Source organism: Mirounga angustirostris, unplaced genomic scaffold (genome assembly GCF_029215605.1).
Source record: "Mirounga angustirostris isolate CCGP_5_RB_7025 unplaced genomic scaffold, mMirAng1.0.hap1 SCAF_14, whole genome shotgun sequence".
NCBI classification, from domain to species: domain Eukaryota; kingdom Metazoa; phylum Chordata; class Mammalia; order Carnivora; family Phocidae; genus Mirounga; species Mirounga angustirostris.
In genome coordinates, this window is record NW_026991722.1 from 66,558,058 (window position 1) to 66,579,755 (window position 21,698).

Consider the following 21,698-nt stretch of genomic DNA (forward strand, 5'->3'; position numbering starts at 1 on the left):
GCAAGCACTCGTGAAGTGTGAACTATAAACATAACAATCTAGTATTTTCACCTGAAAGGCTGCCATACTGCAGAGACTTTGCTCCACAGAGAGATTTCTATGTATTGATGGTTGAGCCTAAGGGTAGAGGGTAACTGGGGCCCGAGCTGGAGGCCCACAGCAGCAAGGCCCCCCACTGTATTCGGTGGGCTACTTGGCCAGGCAAAGGCTGGTGTCCTTGCATCTACTTCCTTTCAAGTGCCCTGCAGCCTACCCTCACTCAAAGCCCAGGGTGCTCAAGGACAGGCTTAGCTGCAGAACGTGGACAACTTCCTTTCTGAACCGTGGGCATTTCCTTGGGTCAGATTCCCATCTCTACTGGATTTTTATGGAAATGTTTCAACTTTGATCTCTAGAGCTCCTATTGGTCTTCAGAGTTAATGCGGGATTAAAAAAAATGATACTCTTTGTTTGGCCTTTTCTCTGGGATTTGGGGAAACAGCTGAGATGAATGCATACCAATGTGTCATACCAATGCTCACTGTCAATCTGCAGTGAAAGCCATCTCCCTGGTGGTGAGCTACCCATCTCTCGAGGCCCCCACTGGACATGAGCTCTGTGAGAGCGGGACTACGTCTTGCTCATCAATGCATTCTCATGGCTTAGGACCATGTCTAGCACAGAGTGGAGCCCTCCAGTGGAATGAATGTGCAAAGGCACGAGCTAAGCCTGGGAAGTGAACAATGCAAATTGTGGGCACAGGCTGTGTGAGAGCATGTGCACCTTGTGTGAGTGTGTGAGAAATGAAGAGGGAGGAGGCCCGGCTCCTTCCCTTAGGGCAAGCGAGACTCCCTTTACATCACTGATATCCCCCCTACTGCACAGCCAACATTTCTACCCAGAAAGATGAGCTGCCTGGTAGATAAGCCACCCTCAGCTCCTTTGCTCCTAACCATCCACTTAAAGACTGAGGGCACAGGCTCCAATGGGGACACAGATCGTGGGGTAAGAGAAGGTAAGAGAAGGTAAGAGATGGTTCAGGCAGCAGCTCTACCACCAGCACTGGGTAGGCGATGGAGCTGCACCCAGTTCTGATGCCGCAGTACTTCTCACATATTGAAGGTACAACACATGCCACTTTATCTGTAAGAGAGATCACAGTCATACCAATGTGTCAGCCTTAGAGCTCTAAAATCTGAGTGGAGGGAAAGGGAAGCAAAGTGGGCAATCCTGTGTGGATGTCAGATTCTTGATCTACTGGTGACTGCTCCAATTCATGATCCTACACACTCCTCAAGAGCTCGGGGCTGGGAATTAGGTGCCTAGGAGCCAGATGAATCAGTGCTTCTACCAATTTACTGCTTGACCCCAAGCATGTCAATGTGACCTAGACAAGCCTTTCAGGGACCGCCACTGGGTATCAGGAAAGCAGACAGATTATTCATCCCCTATTAATGTGTGAGCAACCCATAACCTTACTTGCTTAGCCTTCATAGGGGTGTTACTTTAGAGTATTTGGGAAGAAATTCTGGACAAAGGGATGTAAAGGGAGTGAATGTGATATGTCCTTCAGGAGCTTAAATTAGGGATATAAAGTTACCATCTGAGAAAAAAACCCCAAAACGACAAATCAACTTAGATGACGAAAAAGCAGGATATTGCCCTGGTTTATGGGTAGAGCAAGCTATTTGACTGGGGACAGTTCTCCAGCTTAAGCACTGGTTACCAAACATTTTGAGGAAGACTAAAAACTCAGGGGCAGCTGCATCCATTTACATCTGCCCACTCTCCTTGCCTCCTACTTTGGGTAACAGAACCTCCGTGACACTTGGGGTAGTGTAAGAAGGGCCCAGGAACCAGGCCTGGCCATTCTGGAAATTCCTTCTCCTTGACCACAATGACCGGTCCCTATCACTCAAGTGAGTTCACTAAGACTCATCTGGAATTTTTGCTGGAACAGCTGGGGAAGGAAACACTTGGTGGGAGTTGTTGAGCTTGTGGGATAGAGGCCTGGTGCTGCTGGCAACCACCTTGCCACCAGATGGCCTGAGGGTAACACTAGCTCTGAAGGAAGAGGAGCTAAAAAGGTACATATCATGTTCAACCAAGAACCCCAAATAATACAGTGGCCTACATGGAAAACCAGATTTTGAGAATCACACATTGGCAGTTGGCAGTGTCTGGCCCCCAGCTCTGGCCAGGGGAGAGACCCAGAATCTAGGGCCAAGAGCATTTTGGTTATTGGAAAAGCATACTCTTCCAGGAACATGGACAGGTGCCAAGCTTCCGTGATAAATGGCTTTCTGGCTTTATACACCTGGCATGTGCAAATGGATATGTGAGTCTGGCCATTTCTGAGGGTTAGAGACAAGTGGTTCCAGGTTCTTCTCACCCTAAGGGCTCCCCATCAGTGCATTCCATCAACTCTGTTCACCCCTTGGTCAGAAGGCTGGAGAGAGTCTGGGTTCTTGAAACCCACTCTTTCTTTCCCCCCTCCCTTAGCAGCTTCCTCTCTAGAGTCCAAGGTACATATGATTCTGTCGGGTCTCCTTCCTCAGTGAGTAGGGCGATCCGTGCTGTGGAGTGCGGTAGGGTGGGGTGGGGAGGCAGGTCTGCAAAGCCCAGGGCACTCTGGGGGTCCTAGAGAGCACAATAGCATATTTCCTAACCTATGAGGAGGCATCCCAAAATGCCACCTGGCAGCCAAAGACCAAATCTGGGAATGTTGAAACAAAGCCTTTCTCTCTGTTAAAGCTGGAAGGGAGTTAGGATTAAAAAAAAGAGGCATGGGGCGCCTGGGTGGCTCAGTCGTTAAGCGTCTGCCTTCGGCTCAGGTCACGATCCCAGAGTCCTGGGATCGAGCCCCGCATCGGGCTCCCTGCTCGGTGGGAAGCCTGCTTCTCCCTCTCCCACTCCCCCTGCTTGTGTTCCTCTTTCGCTGTGTCTCTCTCTGTCAAATAAATAAATAAAATCTTAAAAAAAAAAAAAGAGGCATGTCTTGGGGCAGACTGAAGGATGAAATAGGCTTAGAGATGTCTCCTACACATATTACTTAGCAGTAACCAGTGTTTTACATTCTGTTTGGCCTTGTCAAAGTTCAGCAGCAGAAGACTCCCATGGAAGCCACCTGCTTTGTCCCCGTGGCTGCACCTATCAGAAAAAGTGCTCCATGTAGGTTTAATGAATAAACAAACCAGATACCCTGAGAGACAGTACAGCTAGTAAAACTAGGTTGAAATGGGAATGAGATATATCCACAGAGTTATGATAGCTCATTAAGGGAAACAGAGATATTTTGCTAGCAGTTAATGGAAGGAACATGGGCCTGAGTCAGACCCACTTTGGGGGTTTACCTTGAGCTCCCCCTCTGACATTCCTCATCTGTTCAATGAGGCTACAAAAGCCCACCTCAAGGTCTGAGTGAGCAGTGACAGCATCTGTCAGGTCCCCAGCACAGTGCCTGGCACGTGTGCCATGCTGATGCACACAATTCAAGGGGAGCAAGTAACCTTCCTGCAGATTGTGCCTCCAAGCCCTGGCAGAGACTGGGCTCTGGCTGCATGGAACATTGGTTGGCTCTTCCCTATCTGAACTTCTCTCATGGAATTTCTGTCTTGCCACCTACATCCATGGTCTCTGCCAGACTTCTGTTTGGCTGCACTCTTAATCTGAACCCTTTAGCTCCCTTGAAAGCAATCTGGGGCATCTCAATCCCCATACTGTGGGAGGCCTGATGACCCCAAATACTCTCTAAGGTCTCTCTTAAGAAAAGAGAAGTTGATCAGTGTGAACACATCAGAATTAAGGATTTACCCAGGAACAAGACATGGCTGATCATTCCCAGCATCACTATGCTGAACATGGGCAGCAGCTTCAGGCACCCACAAAGGACGCAGCCGCCTTTCACGTGAGACATGTTCTTCCCTGCCAGGCATCGTGGACAAAAATCTGCCAAGGAAACACAGATGGGTGAGGGAGGGGGTGATGGCTCTAGCAGAGTGCATCAAGCCTGGGCCACCTCAGCACAGTGACAGGACAGTTGTGACCTGCTGCGGCAGCAGGATGTGCCCTCTGGTGGGTTTTTGCTGAGCTGCTCACCCCAATCATCCAGGCATCTCCAGGGCATCCAGGGCCAGGGGAGGCACATGTGACCAATGAGCATGTTTTGCTCAGTGCACAGTTGCCTGAGGGGATGGGAATGGCGTGCATGACCTTGGCCTCATTGTTAGCACTGCACACCAATTACGGAGGCACAGTGCTTACAAGCTGTCCCCTGGCAAGGACAAGACTCCCTCCTAGAGGCCAGAGACTGCCCCTGCCAGGCAGAAGGAAGAGGGTCCTTGTGACATCAATCAAAGCAAAGGTGGGTCCCTGGCCCATAAAGAGTTTTTAGAACTGGGACTGACTTCATTCATCTAAATTGAAATGAACTAGTATAGACATTTCAGATGCAAAATCTCCTAGGAGATGTTTCACAACCCATTTCATGGTGCTCCTACCATAAGCAGTGTGCGCTCAGGCCGAAGAGAACGGTATAGCTGGCAGGTGGAGAAGCATTTAAGAAAGTGCATAAAGACATGGTCCAGTGCATCACAACAATGCAATATTATGTATGTACTAAAAGTATGTTTCTGAAGAAAATTTAGATAATGGGAAAAGTGCTCACAGTGTGATAGTAACTAAGAGGCATACAGGATACAACAGCAGCCTATACACTGAGACTCTACACTGAGAAAAAAGTGCACAGGAATAAACTGACATAATAGGGATTCACGCTGGCATGGTGAAATTAACAGGCAGGACTGTCATTTTCCTCTTTAGGTTTTCTTTATTTTTCAAGTGCATCATTTTAATACCAGGAGGAAGAACCCCAAAGTGGTTCTCCTCAAGCACTAGGTACTGCTTCTTGAGAGGTCCACTGGCATCCTGTTGCTAACGGCTCAGTGTACTTGGGCTTCTGCAGAGCAGGTAGGGGTGGCCAGCCAGGCTGCACTTCCTGGTCTTTGCTTAGTCCCATGCACATAAGAGATGGTCTCTCAAGGGAGGGGATGAAGGAGTAGGGCAAGGGCAGAAATGTGACTCTCGTTCTGAGGGAAGGGTGATTATAAAGGCAATGTAGAAATCCCATGTAGAAAGCTCTAAGCACTGTTGTATATTGTCATATATTACAAAGTGGGGCAAGGAGAGGATTATTGTTTAAAATGGTAGTGGGCGAAAGTTAACAATTTTCCTTTCATCAGTTTGTTTGCCTCTCTTTTAATTAATAATTTTTCTTAAGTCATTTTCTGTACTAGTTAGAAGTTATATATTCCACTTCTGTGTTTTTTTTAAAAGATTTATTTATTTAGTTAGTTGAGGTGGGGGAGGGCAGAGAGGGGAGGGAGAGAGAGAATCTCAAGCAGACTCCACGCTGAGTGTGGAGCTCAACGCGGGCCTCGATCTCATGACCCTGACATCATGACCTGAGCCGAAATCAAGAGTTGGACGCTTAACCGACTGAGCCACCCAGGCACCTGACTACTTCTGTGTTTTTAATAATGACCCTTAAAATTTTCACATAGACACAATTTCGAGTCTAAAGTAAATCAACATCCTCACCCTTCTGAACAATTTAGAGTCCACAGACAGATTTAACTCCAAACAGTGGTACAATATTTTAGTTTTGTCCTGTTTTTCACTTCTTGTATTTGTAATTATTATTTTTCAGCCCATTTGCTCATGTACCTGTTAACATCTTTGCTAACTATTCCTTCTTGCTCATGAGTATTTCCTTTTTCTTTATTTACATCTTTCAGTCCTTCTTTAGGGAAGGTTGTGTCTTGATTTTGCCCTTGGTCATGAATAAGACCTCAGCTGGGCATTTACTTTAGAGGTGACATTTTCCTCAATGACTTTGAAAATTTTACTCCCCTACCTTTGGGTTACATTGTTGAAGCTGAGAAGTTTATTGCTGGCATAACTGTCTTCTTTTTATCAGTAATCTTTCCTCTCAGGTGCCTTTCAAAGTCTTCTCCTCGTCTTTGATGTTCTGAACTTTCATTATGGTTTCATTCCATTTCTTTGTGTGGATTTGTAAATTATTTCTGCTTGATTCACTGTGATTCTGGAATCTGATGCTTCCTGCTCTTTCAGCAATTGTAAAAATTCTCTGCCACTTTCTCTTAAAATATTGCTTCTCTCTCCTTTTCTTCTGGAACTCCAATGAGGTGTATTTTAATCCTGATTCTCTCTTCCATGTCACTTTGTTTCTCTTTCACACTTTCCAGTTTTGTGCTATTTTTTCAGTTCTTGCTTTCAGATGACTATTTTTTCCCTTCAGCTGTGTTTAATCTGTTATTTTTTAAAAGTTTATTTATTTATTTAAGTAATCTCTACACCCAATGTGGGGTTCAGACTCATGATGGAGATCAAGAGTCATGTGCTCCTCCCACCGAGCCAGTCAGGCATCCCTTTAATCTGCTATTTTAACAGTTACTAAGTTTCACATTTCAATGAGCATAGTTTTCATTTTTAGAAGTTTGAGTTTTCATATCTGTTTTTGATAGAATGGCGTTAAGGTTTTCAGTTCCATTTTTATTTCTTTATTTTTAAAAAGATTTTATTTATTTATTTTTCAGAGGGATAGAGAGAGACAGAGAGAGAGAGGGAGAGAGAACAGCAGGCAGAGGGAGAAGGAGGATCCCCGCTGAGCAAGGATCCCAACGTGGGGCTTGATCCCAGGACCCTGGGATCATGACCTGAGCTAAAGGCAGATGTTTCACCGACTGAGCCACCAAGGCATTCCTTTTATTTCTTTAAACATGCTTTTTGTTTGTTTGTTTGTTTGTTTGTTTTTGGTATCTAATACCTTGATTTTCTGAAATTTGGGGGTACTAATTCAGCTGTTTCTTGCTCAAGGTGGTTTGATTCTTCTATATTTTCTAATTTTGGTTTAGAGGCTCATGTTGAGCAGGCATTTATTTATGGGAATCCTGCAAGACCTTGGTTGAGGGTGCATCCCTCCAGGGAAATTCCACCGTTACTCTAGCCAGGTTGGTATGTAAAAATTTTCGATGAGTTTATGTTCATTTCTTCCCATGGGGTTTCCCTGACCATACAGGGAATTAAGTTAAGTTAAAACTTTAAATTAAAACCCCAAATGTATAGGAAGGCCAACTTGACCTTGTGAATCTTCAGGGGAGACTTCTTTCCTCCTCCTGGGACTCAGGTTGGGGCATTTTGTTTCTCCTTGCTAGTGGGCAGATATTTTCCTGGTCTATCTTTTCACTGAGGTTACAGCCTTCACTATTCAATACTCATGAACTCAAGGCCTTTCTCCTGTTCTCACCTGGCCAGTTAAATCTAAGCTTTGGAAATCCCAGCTTGGTAAATGCTGTCAGGGCACCATCAGTGTTCCCGCCAGCTTAACTCTCTTAAGTTCAGTTCTTTGTTTTTTTCAGTCTCCGGAGATTTTCTTCATTTCTTATGAGCTTTGCTATGACTATAAAAAGATGTTTGTTACATTTTACCCAGTATAACTAGAACATTTTGTTTTGGGAGGTAGTTCAGGAAATCTAGTTTACCCACTGTCAGATGTGGAAGGCCAGGGGCAACTTTTAAAGTTGTAGAAGAAATTGAAAAGAAAAACATAGAAAGATTTTTCTTATCTTCTAGGTAAAGTAGCATCATTAAACATATAATAAATAGATGGGCAGGAATACAAATTAAAAAAACCCAGAGCTACTGCTCTGGATATCATCTTGTTTCTTGTCCATCCATTCACTACATTTTAAAGACCTATCAGTGTTGCTATGTATCATCTAGTCCATTGCTCCTATGACTGCATAGTATTCCACAGTATTACTGCCCCCCCCCACCATTTTATCTACCCACTTTGGAGTAACAAGCACAATCAACACTGTGATCAATGCCTCATATATAGTCCATCATGAACTTGCATGAGGATATTTTAGGTAGCTTCCAAGGAACACCACTGCTAGCCCAGAATACAATATACTTACTTTTATCAAATACTGCTGGATTACCTTCCAGAATAGATTGCACCAGTCTATACTTCCACCAGGAGTACACGAGGATTCTTAAACATCCACAATCTCTCCAAACTTGGCATTATCAATCTTCCTAATTTTTGTCAGTCTTCTTGTGGTTTTAAGTTGCACTTCCCTTATAACTGGGTTATATGCTTGTTTGAATTTCCTTTTTAATAAATTGCCTGTCATTATCTTTTGTCCACATATCTCCTGGAGCTCCTTTTTTTTTTTTGTGGATTTGCTATTAGTCTCTTGTTCATAATAAACATTTCTAATAATCTTCTCTAATCTGTCATCTGTCAATTTTGTCTATAGTACTTTATTAAAAAGTACTTATATGTAATGTGATCAAATCAATATGATTTGTACTCCCCCCACTCTGTCTCAAAAATATTCTGTTATCCTCCCTTAAATATCTAGCTTTACTTTCCACATTTAAGTCTTTAACCCATCCAAAGTCCACCTTTGTACTAAGTGTTAGGTGGGGGAGAAGTGTTGTTACTCCTAATAGTCAGTCAGGTCTTCTAACAACATCAAAGAGTATGTATCTCCCCCCATTGATTTCTAAAGCCTTCTTGGATACATACTAAATTCCTATAAGTACAAGAATCTGCCTGACCTCTTTATTCTGTTCCAGGAGTCTGTGTGTCTATTCTTGGATGTTTCAAACTGTATTTATTGCTGCTACTTTGTAGATGTTTAAAATCTGGTTTGGCAAGTTCTCCCCCTTTGTTCTTCAGTTTCAAACTTGAGCTAGTGATTTGTGGCATTTTCTTCTTCCATAAAATGTTTAAATCTTTTTTTTTAAAAATCATTATATAACACATGAAAGCACACTGTAGCACCTTAAGAGCATATACTATAACAACTATCCAAAATCAGATGGAGCATTGCAGGTACCCCAGAAGCCTTTCTGTGGTTCTTCTTCTTCTTCTTCTTTTTTTTTTTTTTGCAAAAATTGAGGTGAAATTCATGTACTATATAAATAACCATTTTAAAGAATTCAGTAGCCTTCATTGCATTCCCAATCTTACGTAATCACCACTTCTCTCTAGTTTCAAAACTTTTCATCACCTCGGAAGAACACCCATATTCATTAAGCTGCCCCCCTCCATTTCTCCTCTCCCAGCCCCTGGCAAGCACTAATTGGATTTCTGTCTCTATGGATTTGCCTACTCTGGACATTTTGTATAAAGGGAATCATACAATAGATGATCATTTGTGTCTGGCTTCTTCCACTTAGAATAATGTTTTCGAGACCCATTCAAGCTATAGCATGTGTAGTACTTCATTCCTTTTTATGGCTGAATAATATTCCAATGAATGGATACACATTCTATTTATTCATTCATGAGTGAACATCTGGGTTGTTTCCCACCTTGTGGTAATTATAAATAATGCTGCCGCATGTGACTTATTTTTTCATCTCAACCCCTTCCCTTGCTCCAGAAATGACTGCTTTCATGACTTTATTTCTTCCTGGCTTTTCTTTATAATTTTTTTTTGCCACTTACTGTGTATTCCTAAATGACATAAGTTAGCACTGCCTGTGGTAAACTTTATAAAAATGTAATCATGCAGTGCCTAGGCATCTGTGTCTCGCTTCTTTTATTTGGCATCAAGCTTGAAGATCATCCATATTATTGTGTGTAGCTGTACTTCCTTTTTATTTCTTTATTGCCTTTGCACTATATGAATATTTCACAGTATATTTAATGATCTACCATTGATAGTGAGCCACATTTTTTTTAGAAGAAGTTTGAGTCCTTAAAAAATCCAACTGAAATACTGATTGGTTGCATTTAATTTATGGATGCAGTTGGGGAGAACTGACATATTTTACATTCCAAAAAGACTGTGCTTTTTAGATAATGATAGTGAAGAAGAAGAAAAAAATGAAAATAGTTGATGTGTTATAGATGGGGCTGTGAAATTCCTTTTAAACAGAATTTCTTATCAAGTTCTTTAGGCAATAAATAAAGACTGGAAGGGACCCCTGATCACTGAGTGCAGACAGGCCAACTGTTGCCTGTTGTTGTAGAGACTGGGAAAGCCTGGAATGCACTGAGGACCACCAGCCTCCAATGCAGTCACTTTAGCTGCACCACGTGTAGTTACCTGATCAGTGCACCAGTAGTATAAGGAGAGGGTGGAGATGGCAAAGATGATTCCAGGCCATGGGAGGTCTCCAGTGATGGGATCTTGGAAGATATGGAAAAAATCCAGGCGAGGAATAAAACATTCCGGCTTGGCAGTCCAATTTCCTTCATGGATTAGGTTTGCCTTACTGTCTGGGTATTTCTGCAATAGCTCCTGGTATCCTCCCACTTTCTGAAAGGCTTAAAACACCATAAAATTAATCAGTACCTTAAACTATACAGTAATGCATGTTTGAAGACCCAAGATTACAAAGTGAGACCTAGTTTCATTGAATGTACCTAGTATAAAAAGCACAATGGACTGAAAAATAGTCAAGACTATATGTGCCTAAGAAAAGACATCACCTCTTCCAAAGAGAAATGAGTATAGTGGACAATCATGGTTGTGTGCCCACACCCCACCTCCCACTTCTGGTAGCAGAACCCCTCTTCCCAGTTGCATTCCATCCTGTGTGGCTTAGGTGGGCCTCATCAAACCGTCCACCATTCCAATCTGGCACATGCCCCAGGCCTGGCCAATGCTCTCTGTCCCATGGGCAACAACTGATGTGTCAGGAATAGATATGAGACCCAAACTGGGCTTACTGGAATCTGTCCCAGGAGTCCTCTGCTTAAGGAACCAGAATTGTCTGCTTCTGTTCTTTAGGGTTCTAAGCTAGTTTAACAGTTTGAAGCTCTCTTGTCTACCTGGTTCATTCAGAACCCTGGATCTAGCCATCACTGAAGGTAGTGTGCCCCTGGAATTTTTACTTACATGAGCCAAGAAGGTACTTATTTGCTTATACTAGTTTTGAACTAAAGTTCTATCACAAGCTCTCTTAAGAATCTTGATTAAAACAAATTAATATTCATTTTCCTACAATGCCAACAAAATATTTATAAAATGTCATACTTGAAAATTTCTTCATAGTCTATGGCATTTATCTCTCAATATCCTAAGTGTTATACAAGCTTAACATTAAAGAAAAAAATATTTTTTAAAGATTTACTTGTTTTAGAGAGAGAGAGAAAGAGTGAGTGGGGGAGTCAGAAGGAGAGAGAGAATCCTTAAGCAGACTTCCTGCTGAGTGCCAGAGCCTGACACAGGGCTCAATCCCAGGACCCTGCGATCATGACCTGAGCTGAAATCAAGAGTTGGCCATTCAACCGACTGAGCCACCCAGGTGCCCTAAAGAAAAATATTTTTTAAAAGGCACAAAAACACCCATAATTCCATTTACCTAACTAAAAAAAACCCTTTTATTTTGGCATATTAAACCATGCTCCTTTGATACAAACTTGAGTTTTGAAATGTGTTCAGAATCATTTGGAGTCAAAACTAGTCAATGAAAGAATACTGACTGACTATAAAATCAATAAGATACCTCATGGCACTTCTACAAATGAATTCCATGTGGATTAAAAAAAGGTAAAATACAAAAGTACAAAGTTATTAGAAAAAAACAGAGTATCTTTTTTTAAAGATTTTATTTATTTATTTATTAGAGAGCGAGCGAGAGAGAAACAACATGAGAGAGGAGAGGGTCAGAGGGAGAAGCAGGCTCCCCGCTGAGCCGGGAGCCCGATGTGGGACTCGGTCCCAGGACCCTGGGATCATGACCTGAGCCGAAGGCAGTCGCTTAACCAACTGAGCCACCCAGGTGCCCCAAAACAGAGTATCTTTATGAGTTAGGGAGTATATTCTTAGACAAGATACAAAAAAGAAAAGGAAGGTTGATAAATTTGACCTCAAAATTTAAAATTTATATGACTGAAATCAAGTTAAAAATTAGACTTAAAGAAGAAATTTGTGTCATGTATAAAGAACTCCTATACACTGACAGCCAAGGGAAACTACTCAGAAGAAATATGGTAGAGAATACGAATGGGTAATTCATGAAAGAGGAACTACAAATGGCCACTAAGTATATGAAATGATGTTCAACCTCACCAGTATCTGGGAACTTCCAATTAAAACAAGAATGATATACTTTTTCTTCTTCACCTATTTGGCAAATTTTTAAAAAGTCTTAAACACCATGAACAACCATGAAAGGCTAGGGAACACATATTCGCACATATATTGCTGAGAACAAAAGTTAATACAGCCCCTCTAGAGAGGAATTTGGGGTATGCCTCAATAAGCTGGGTTTATTCCAAGAATGCAAGATTGAGTTAACATTCAAAACAATTCACTGTGTTAACAGAATAGAGGAGAAAAATAATATAATCTTCTCAGCAGAAGTGGAAAAAACACTTGCTACAATTCAAAACCTGTTCATGATAAACAATTGTAGCAAACTAGGAACAGAAGATAACTTGTTAGTCTGGCAGAGTATCTACAAAAAATTGACAGCAAATAATTTATTTAATGGTAAAATATCCAAAGCTTTCCCTCTAAATTGGGAATGAGACAAGGATGCCTGTTGTCTCTGCCTCTATTCAACACTGTGTTGAATACACAGGCCTCTGTAATAAGGCAAGAAAAAGAAACAAAAACTAAGTTTGGAAAGCAAGGAACCAAAAAGTTAATTCTTGACCTGGATGCTGGTTACCAGAATGTGTTCACTTTGTGATATTTCATCTAGCTACAACTTTGACTTGGGTACTTTTCAATAAAGTTTATTACAAATACAAAACCAAAACGATGTAGTAGATCTCTATTCACAGACATAGAAATTTGCCCCAGATATAGTACCAGTGGTGGAAAAGCAGGCCACAAAATTTTGTTTTGATTCTACCTATGTATCCATTTCATAGATAAAACAATGATTGTATATATGAAGGATATCTCTGGAAGGATATGCACAAAACTATAATACTGGTTGTCTCTGGGGAGCTGAACTGAGAAACTGAGGGCAATGAGTATTTCACCGGGTACCTTTTTGTTTTGTTTACCTCTGTGTGTATTAGTTAAAAATTAAAAATTGCAATTGTATATACATGGGGTTTTATGGTGACTAGTTTGAACAACACTCATTTGGATGTATAAATTCTTTTTTTTTTTTTAAGATTTTTTATTTATTTATTTGAGAGAGAGAATGAGAGAGAGAGAGCAGGAGAGGGGGGAGGGTCAGAGGGAGAAGCAGACTCCCTGCCGAGCAGGGAGCCCGATGTGGGACTCGATCCTGGAACTCCAGGATCATGACCTGAGCCGAAGGCAGTCACTTAACCAACTGAGCCACCCAGGCACCCTGGATGTATAAATTCTTACATATTTTAAAAAGAAAAACAATTATTCCACTACTTTAAAACTGCTTACTTACCAAAAGAACTAACATGAATGCCCCAATTTTAAAAATCCCATTACATTTCTCAGAAAATGTCAGTCTGTTTGGGCTGCTATAACAAAATGTCATAGATCGGGTGACTTATAAACTACGAATATTTACTTCCCACAGTTCTGGAGGCTAGGAAGTCTGAGATCGAGTGCTGGCTGATTGGATGTCTAATGAGGATCTGCTTCTTTGCTCACAGATGGCCATCTTCTTAATGTGTCCACAAATGGTGGAAAAGTGAGGGGGTTCTCTGGGGCCTCTTTTATAAGAGTACTAATGCCATTCATGAGTGCTCTGCCCTCAAGACCTAATCACTTCCCAAAGGTCCCACCTCCCATCACAATTGAGAGTTAGGATATCAACATATGAATTTTTGGCGGGGGGAGACAAACATTCAGTCTATAACAGTAAAGAATATATAATTATTTAGAGATATAATTGCTAACATCAAATAGAATATTCTACCTGCTCTTAAAGTTTAATTGGATGTCATTTTCAACTATTGGGGTGAACTTGGTAGGTTTAAAAAGTGTTAATATTTAATAATAGTACACAATTAAACACAATGGCTTAGTGTGTTTTATAGTTTAGAGAGTTTTGTCACTCAAATTAGTCATTGCTTCCCAGCTTATTAAAAAATTCCTTGGCTCATGCCTGACATGTATTTTATGTTCCAGCAATAAAGCATTGAGTACCCCTGAGTAACCCCCCAGTTACCCTGTAACTGCACACTAATGCTTACTAAACTGAGGATTATGAGACTCTGATTCTATCATTTCTCATTTAATGGGGTTCAACTATATGCTCTATGGAGCCATAGTCCTTCAACTGTATTCACATACCATTTCAATAATTTTTCAATACCTGAGCCAAGAGTTTTTCCTTCTAGATTTATGTAAGACCAATCTCTGACCCATGGAGCAGTGTCTAACACCAACCTCACTAAGGTCATTATCTTAGCTAGTGGAAGGAAACTTCCATTTTAAGGTAAGTGCACCTGCCATTACAGATACTGTAATATATTAGTTGACATACTGGGCTTTGGTGTTTAGAGACCCAGCTATGAGTTCTGCTCTTGGTGTGTCTCATGAGCAAGTTACTTAACTGAATAACTTAGTTTCCTCATCTGTAAAATGGGCATAACGATAGCAGTTATGCATCATGGTGGCTGTGGTGATTAAATGAGGCAATATGGATAAATGGCTATCTAGTAGTACCTGATACTTGATTCATATTAGGTATAATTTTCATTCATTTTTTTTTTTGGTAGTTTTAAATTTTATTATGTTATGTTAGTCACCATACAATACATCATTAGTTTTTGATGTAGTGATCCACGATCCATTGTTTTCATATAACACCCAGTGCTCCATGCAGTACGTGCCCTCCTTAATACCCATCACCAGGCTAGCCAATCCCCCCTCCCCCCTCCCCTCTAAAACCCTGTTTGTTTCTCAGGTCCATAGTCTCTCATGGTTCATCTCTCCCTCCAATTTCCCCCGCCCATTTTTCCCTTCCTTCTCCTAATGTCCTCCATGTTATTCCTTATGTTCCACAAATAAGTGAAACCATATGATAATTGACTTTCTCTGCTTGACTTATTTCACTTAGCATAATCTCCTCCAGTCCCATCCATGTTGATGTAAAAGTTGGGTATTCATCTTTTCTGATGGCTGAGTAATATTCCATTGTATATATGGACCACATCTTCTTTATCTATTCATCTGTTGAAGGGCATCTCGGCTCTTTCCACTGTTTGGCTATTGTGGACATTGCTGCTATGAACATTGGGGTGCATATGGCCCTTCTTTTCACTATATCTGTGTCTTTGGGGTAAATACCCAGGAGTGCAATTGCTGGGTCATAGGGTAGCTCTATTTTTAAATTTTTGAGGAACCTCCACACTGTTTTCCAAAGTGGCCATACCAACTTGCATTCCCACCAACAGTGTAAGAGTGTTCCCCTTTCTCCACAACCTCTCCAACATTTGTTGTTTCTTTCCCTGTCCATTTTTGCCATTCTAACTGGTGTAAGGTGGTATCTCAGTGTGGTTTTGATTTGGATTTCCCTGATGGCTAATGATGATGAACATTTTTTCATGTGTCTGTTAGCCATTTGTATGTCTTCTTCAGAGAAGTGTCTGTTTATCTCTTCTGCCCACTTTTTGACTTGATTATTTGTTTTTTGGGTGTTGAGTTTGAGAAGTTCTTTATAGATTTTGGATACCAGCCCTTTATCTGTAGTGTCATTTGCAAATATCTTCTCCCATTCTGTGGGTTGCCTCTTTGTTTTGTTGACTGTTTCCTTTGCTGTGCAGAAGCTTTTTATCTTGATGAAGTCCCAAAAGTTCATTTTTGCTTTTGTTTCACTAGCTTTTGGAGATGTATCTTGAAAGAAGTTGCTGTGGCCGATGTCAAAGAGGTTACTGCCTATGTTCTCCTCTAGGATTTGGATGGATTCCTGTCTCACATTGAGGTCTTTCATCCACTTTGAGTTTATCTTTGTGAATGGTGTTAGAGAATGGTCGAGTTTCATTCTTCTGCATGTGGCTGTCCAATTTTCCCAGCACCATTTATTGAAGAGACTGTCTTTTTTCCATTGCATGTTTTTTCCTGCTTTGTCAAAGATTATTTGACCATAGAGTTGAGGGTCCATATCTGGGTTCTCTATTCTGTTCCATTGGTCTGTATGTCTGTTTTTGTGCCAGTACCATGCTGTCTTGGTGATCACTGCTTTGTAATAGAGCTTGAAATCGGGCAACGTGATGCCCCCAGCTTTGTTTTTCTTTTTCAACATCTCCTTGGCGATTCGGGGTCTTTTCTGATTCCATACAAATTTTAGGATTGTTTGTTCCAGCACTTTGAAAAATGTCATTGGAATTTTGATCGGGATGGCATTGAAGGTATAGATTGCTCTGGGTAGCATAGACATTTTAACAATGTTTATTCTTCCGATCCATGAGCATGGACTATTTTTCCATCTTTTTGTGTCTTCTTCAATTTCTTTCATGAGTGTTTTGTAGTTCCTAGAGTATAGATCCTTTACCTCTTTGGTTAGGTTTATTCCGAGGTATCTTATGGTTCGTGGTGCTATTGTAAATGGAATCGTTTCTTTAATTTCTCTTTTTACATTTGCTTTGTTAGTGTATAAGAAAGCAACTGATTTCTGTGCATTGATTTTGTATCCTGCCACATTACTGAATTGTTGGATGAGTGCTAGTAGTTTGGGCGTGGAGTCTTTTGGGTTTTCCACATAAAGTATCATGTCGTCTGCGAAAAGAGAGAGTTTGACTTCTTCTTTGCCAATTTGAATACCTTTTATTTCTTTTTGTTGTCTGATTGCTGTTGCTAGGACTTCTAGTACTATGTTGAACAACAGTGGTGAGAGTGGGCACCCTTGACGTGTTCCTGATCTTAAGGGAAAGGCTCTCAGCTTTTCCCCATTGAGGATGATATTCGCTGTGGGTTTTTCATAGATGGATTTTATGAGCTTGAGGAATGTTCCCTCTATCCCTATACTCTGGAGAGTTTTAATCAGGAAAGGACGTTGTATTTTGTCAAATGCTTTTTCTGCATCAATTGAGAGGACCATATGGTTCTTCTCCCTCCTCTTATTAATGTGTTCTATCACATTGATTGATTTGCGAATGTTGAACCACCCTTGCATCCCAGGGATAAATCTCACTTGGTCGTGGTGGATGATCCTTTTAATGTATTGTTGGATCCTATTAGCTAGGATTTTGTTGAGGATTTTGGAATCCATATTCATCAGGGATATCAGTCTGAAATTTTCCTTTTTGATGCGGTCTTTGCCTGGTTTGGGGATTAAGGTAATGCTGGCCTCATAGAATGAGTTTGGAAGTTTTCCTTCTGTTTCTATTTTTTGAAACAGCTTCAGTAGAATAGATATTATTTCTTCTTTGAAGTTTGGTAGAATTCCCCAGGGAATCTATCAGGCCCTGGACTCTTGTTTTTTGGGAGGTTGTTGATCACTGCTTCAATCTCGTTACTGGTTATTGGCCTATTCAGGTTGTCAATGTCTTCCTGTTTCAGTCTTGGCAGCTTATAGGTTTCCAGGAAGGCCTCCATTTCATCCAGATTGCTCACTTTATTGGCATATAGTTGTTGATAATAATTTCTAATAATTGTTTCTATTTCCTTGGTGTTAGTCGTGATCTCTCCCCTTTCATTCATAATTTTATTAATTTGGGTCCTTTCTCTCTTCTTTTGGATAAGTCTGGCCAGTGGTTTATCAATCTTATTAATTCTTTCAAAGAACCAACTTCTAGTTTCGTTGATCTGATCTACTGTATTTATGGTTTTTAATTCATTGATTTCTGCTCTAATTTTAATTATTTCTCTTCTAATGCATGGCTTAGGTGTCATTTGTTGCCTTTTCTCTAGTTCTCTAAGGTGTAGAGTTAGTTGGTGAATTCGGGATTTTTCTATTTTTTTGAGTGAGGCTTGGATGGCTATGTATTTCCCCCTTAGGACCGCCTTTGCAGTATCCCATAGGTTTTGGACAGATGTGTTTTTGTTCTCATTGATTTCCATGAATTGTTTAAGTTCTTCTTTGATTTCTTGGTTGATCCAAACATTCTTTTTTTTTTTTTAAAGATTTTATTTATTTATTTGAGAGAGAGGGAATGAAAGACAGAGAGCATGAGAGGGAGGAGGGTCAGAGGGAGAAGCAGACTCCCTGCTGAGTAGGGAACCCGATGCGGGACTCGATCCCAGGACTCCAGGATCATGACCTGAGCCAAAGGCAGGCAGTCGCTTAACCAACTGAGCCACCCAGGCGCCCTGATCCAAACATTCTTGAGCAGAGTGGTCTTTAGCTTCCAAGTGTTTGAATTTCTGCCAAATTTTTTCTTGTGATTGAGTTCCAGTTTTAGAGCATTGTGGTCTGAGAATATGCAGGGAATCATCTCAATCTTTTGGTATCGGTTGAGACCTGATTTGTGACCCAGTATATGGTCTATTCTGGAGAAAGTTCCATGTGCGCTCGAGAAGAATGAGTATTCTGTTGTTTTAGGGTGGAATATTCTGTAAATATCTATGAGGTCCATCTGGTTCAATGTATCATTCAAAGCTCTTGTTTCCTTGTTGATTTTCTGCTTAGATGATCTGTCCATTGCTGAGAGTGGAGTATTGAGGTCTCCTACAATTAACGTATTGTTATCAATATGACTATTTTGGTTAACAGTTGGCTTATGTAGATGGCTGCTCCCATGTTGGGGGCATAGATATTTACAATTGTTAGATCTTGTTGGATAGACCCTTTAAGAATGATATAGTGTTCTTCTGTGTCTCTTATGACAGACTTCAGTTTAAAATCTCATTTGTCTGATATAAGAATTGCTACCCCAGCTTTCTTTTGAGGTCCGCTGACATGGAAGATGGATCTTCATCCCTTCACTTTCAGTCTGGATGTATCTTTAGGTTCAAAATGAGTCTCTTGTAGACAGCATATGGATGGGTCCTGTCTTTTTATCCAATCTGCAACCCTGTGCCATTTTATGGGAGTGTTTAGGCCATTCACGTTGAGAGTGATTATTGAAAGATATGAATTAATTGTCATCATGTTGCCTGTGAAGATGTTGTTTTTATAGATTGTCCCTGTAAATTTCTGCTGTAGATCACTCTTGAGGTCTTTCTCCTTTTATAGAACCCCCCTTAATATTTCTTGCAGGGCCGGCTTAGTGGTCACATATTCTTTCAACTTCTGCCGGTCGTGGAAGCTCTGCATCTCTCCATCCATTCTAAATGAAAGCCTTGCCAGATAAAGTATTCTTGGCTGCATGTTCTTCTCCTTTAGTACCCTGAATATGTCTTGCCAGGCCTTTCTGGCTTGCCAGGTCTCTGTGGATAGGTCTGATGTTATTCTGATGTTCCTCCCTCTGTATGTAAGGAATCTCTTCCCCCTAACTGCCCTTAAGATGGTTTCCTTGGTTCTAAGATTTGCAAGTTTTACTATTACATGCCGGGGTGTTGGCCTGTTTTCCTTGATCTTAGGAGGGGGTCCTCTCTGCCTCTAGGACTCGAATGTTTGTTTCATTCCCCAGATTAGGGAAGTTCTCAGCTACGATTTGCTCAAATACATCTTCTAGTCCTCTCTTTCTCTCCACTCCCTCCGGGATTCCAATTATTCTGACATTGGAACGCCTCATGGTGTCACTTATTTCTCTGATTCTATTTTCATGGATCCTGAGTTGTTTTTCCCTGGCCTCCTCTTTTCCCTTTTTATCTATTATATTGTCTTCCAGGTCGCTTATTCTCTCTTCTGTCTCAGTTACCCTAGCTGTTAGATTATCTAGATTGGATTGGATCTCATTGATAGCATTTGTAAGTTCTGCCAATTCCCCTTTTATTTCTGCCCTTAGAGACTCTATGTTGCCATTAATTGATTTCTCCATTCTAGCCATTGTCTTCACAATGGCTAGCCTGAATTCCATCTCCAACATCTTGGTTATATCTGCATCCATTTGTAAATCTGCAGCATAAGTCATAATCTCTGAGTCTTTTCTGTTTTGGGGGCTCCTCCTCCTAGTCATTCTGTTGATGGGTGTTTGAGGGAATGTATAGAGTCCAAATTATTGACCAGAACCCAAGCAAGATGCACCTGTTTTCTTGGGACCTTAGGGTTGCTGGCCTATTGTTTTCCCAGCCTGTCTTCTGCGGGAGGGGCCTGCCGCGCTGTTACTCAGGCAACCCTGTTTGGGCGGAGTTGCCCTGCCCCCCTGTGGTGGGGGATGGGCTCAGTGGGAATCAGTCTTTGGGGCTTTTGTTCTCTGGTGCCTTTCCCTGGCGGCTTTCCGCATCTCTTCCGCGAGTCAGAGCAGAAGAGACCATTTCCAACCCTCTGCCTCAGAGCAGAGAGACAGCAGTCTGTTCTTCAGTGAGCTAGCCAGGCCACACTGTCTCCGTTTCTGTCCGTGCTGCTATAAACTTCAGCATCCTGGGTTGTGCACCCCTCCGCAGCGCTCCCAGTCCTGCCTCCAGGTCGGGGCACATCTCTGCCCTTTGTGCTTCTAAAACCGCCAGCCGCTCCCAGTTTGTGTGTGTGTGACTCTGCCGCTTGGGGTTTCCACCCTGGGGGTTGCAGTTCACCAGCGGGACCCCGGCGCACCGGGGTTCCATCTCGGAGGCTGCAGTTTGCGTGTGCACGACCCCGCAGGTCTGGTCCTCCACCCCGGGGGCTGCCCTAAAGGTCCTTCCCAACGCTACCGGTCTGTGAGTCTGTGCCTGTCCGAGTCTGTGCCCGTCCGCAGCACACGAGGCTGTCACTCACCAGTGGTGCAGGATCCCCACGTCCAGGCACCCTCCCGCTGCCATTTATCCTCTGATATCTGCCCGCGGAATCACAGCTCTCCGCTTCGTACCTGAAAACCAGCTGCTTGCGATATTCTGTTTGTAGAGATCCAGATCTTCTTACATCTCAGGCTGGTTTTGTGGGTGCTCAGAGTGGTCTGGTAGATACCCAGCTCAATTCCGGGGACCAGTTGAAATAGGGTCCCCTACTCCTCCGCCATCTTTCCCCCCTATAATTTTCATTCTTACTACTTAATAAGCACCTACTATGTGCCTCAGACTGCACATTATGTGCAGGATACAATGGTTTTGGTTCTTAAGAAGTTTTGGAGCTAAGAGGTATAATTTCTTATGTGACACAATCAATGAACAATCAAGATATGTATCACAAAAATATTAAGTGGTATGTGGTGGTGATGTGAGTCCACAGGAAAAAAGACATGTAGATGGAATAATCATAGAATCACACCTTTGGGGGGGAGGTGGATCTTCTGTTGACCTTGCTGGGTGGATTTAACCACATGGATGAAGAGGAGAGGGGCTTCTAACTAGAGAGGAAGAGCATGGACAGAGGCACAGAGGTGGGGTGAGTGGGGTGGGCCTCTTGACACTGTCCCAAAGCACTAGAGTTTTTCATTGTCACTCCTATTTCTCGACTCTTCTGTCTTCTGAAGTGAGCAGAAGTTCCCCCCCACTGCCCATCCCCAACTTTTTGGGTGATGTGAGACAATGCTCTTGGGTTCTGAGGGCTTCAGCCTCATCATCTGTGAGATGAAGGTGCTGGAGTGGCCCTCGGCAACAATCAGATTCAAAGGTTCCACTCATGGTGCCCAGTCTTCCAAGATTGACTTACCAAAGCCCATTAACAAGAGTGATCCCAGAACCATAACAGCAGCAGGGAAGGTATCAGTATAAACCACAGCTGCAAAACCACCTGAATAGGTAGGAGAAAAAGAAACAAAA

General features: G+C 41.9%; 1 protein-coding gene across 1 annotated transcript in view; it reads right to left on the bottom strand.

Annotated features, from left to right (window-relative positions):
- LOC123852434 (sodium/glucose cotransporter 1-like) overlaps positions 1-21,698 on the bottom strand; it is a 59,326-nt gene that overhangs the window by 14,283 nt on the left and 23,345 nt on the right. Inside the window, 4 exon segments of the mRNA XM_064577682.1 lie at positions 1,012-1,122; positions 3,793-3,927; positions 10,115-10,348; positions 21,589-21,669. Of these exon segments, the coding sequence (XP_064433752.1) occupies positions 1,012-1,122; positions 3,793-3,927; positions 10,115-10,348; positions 21,589-21,669 (561 nt within the window).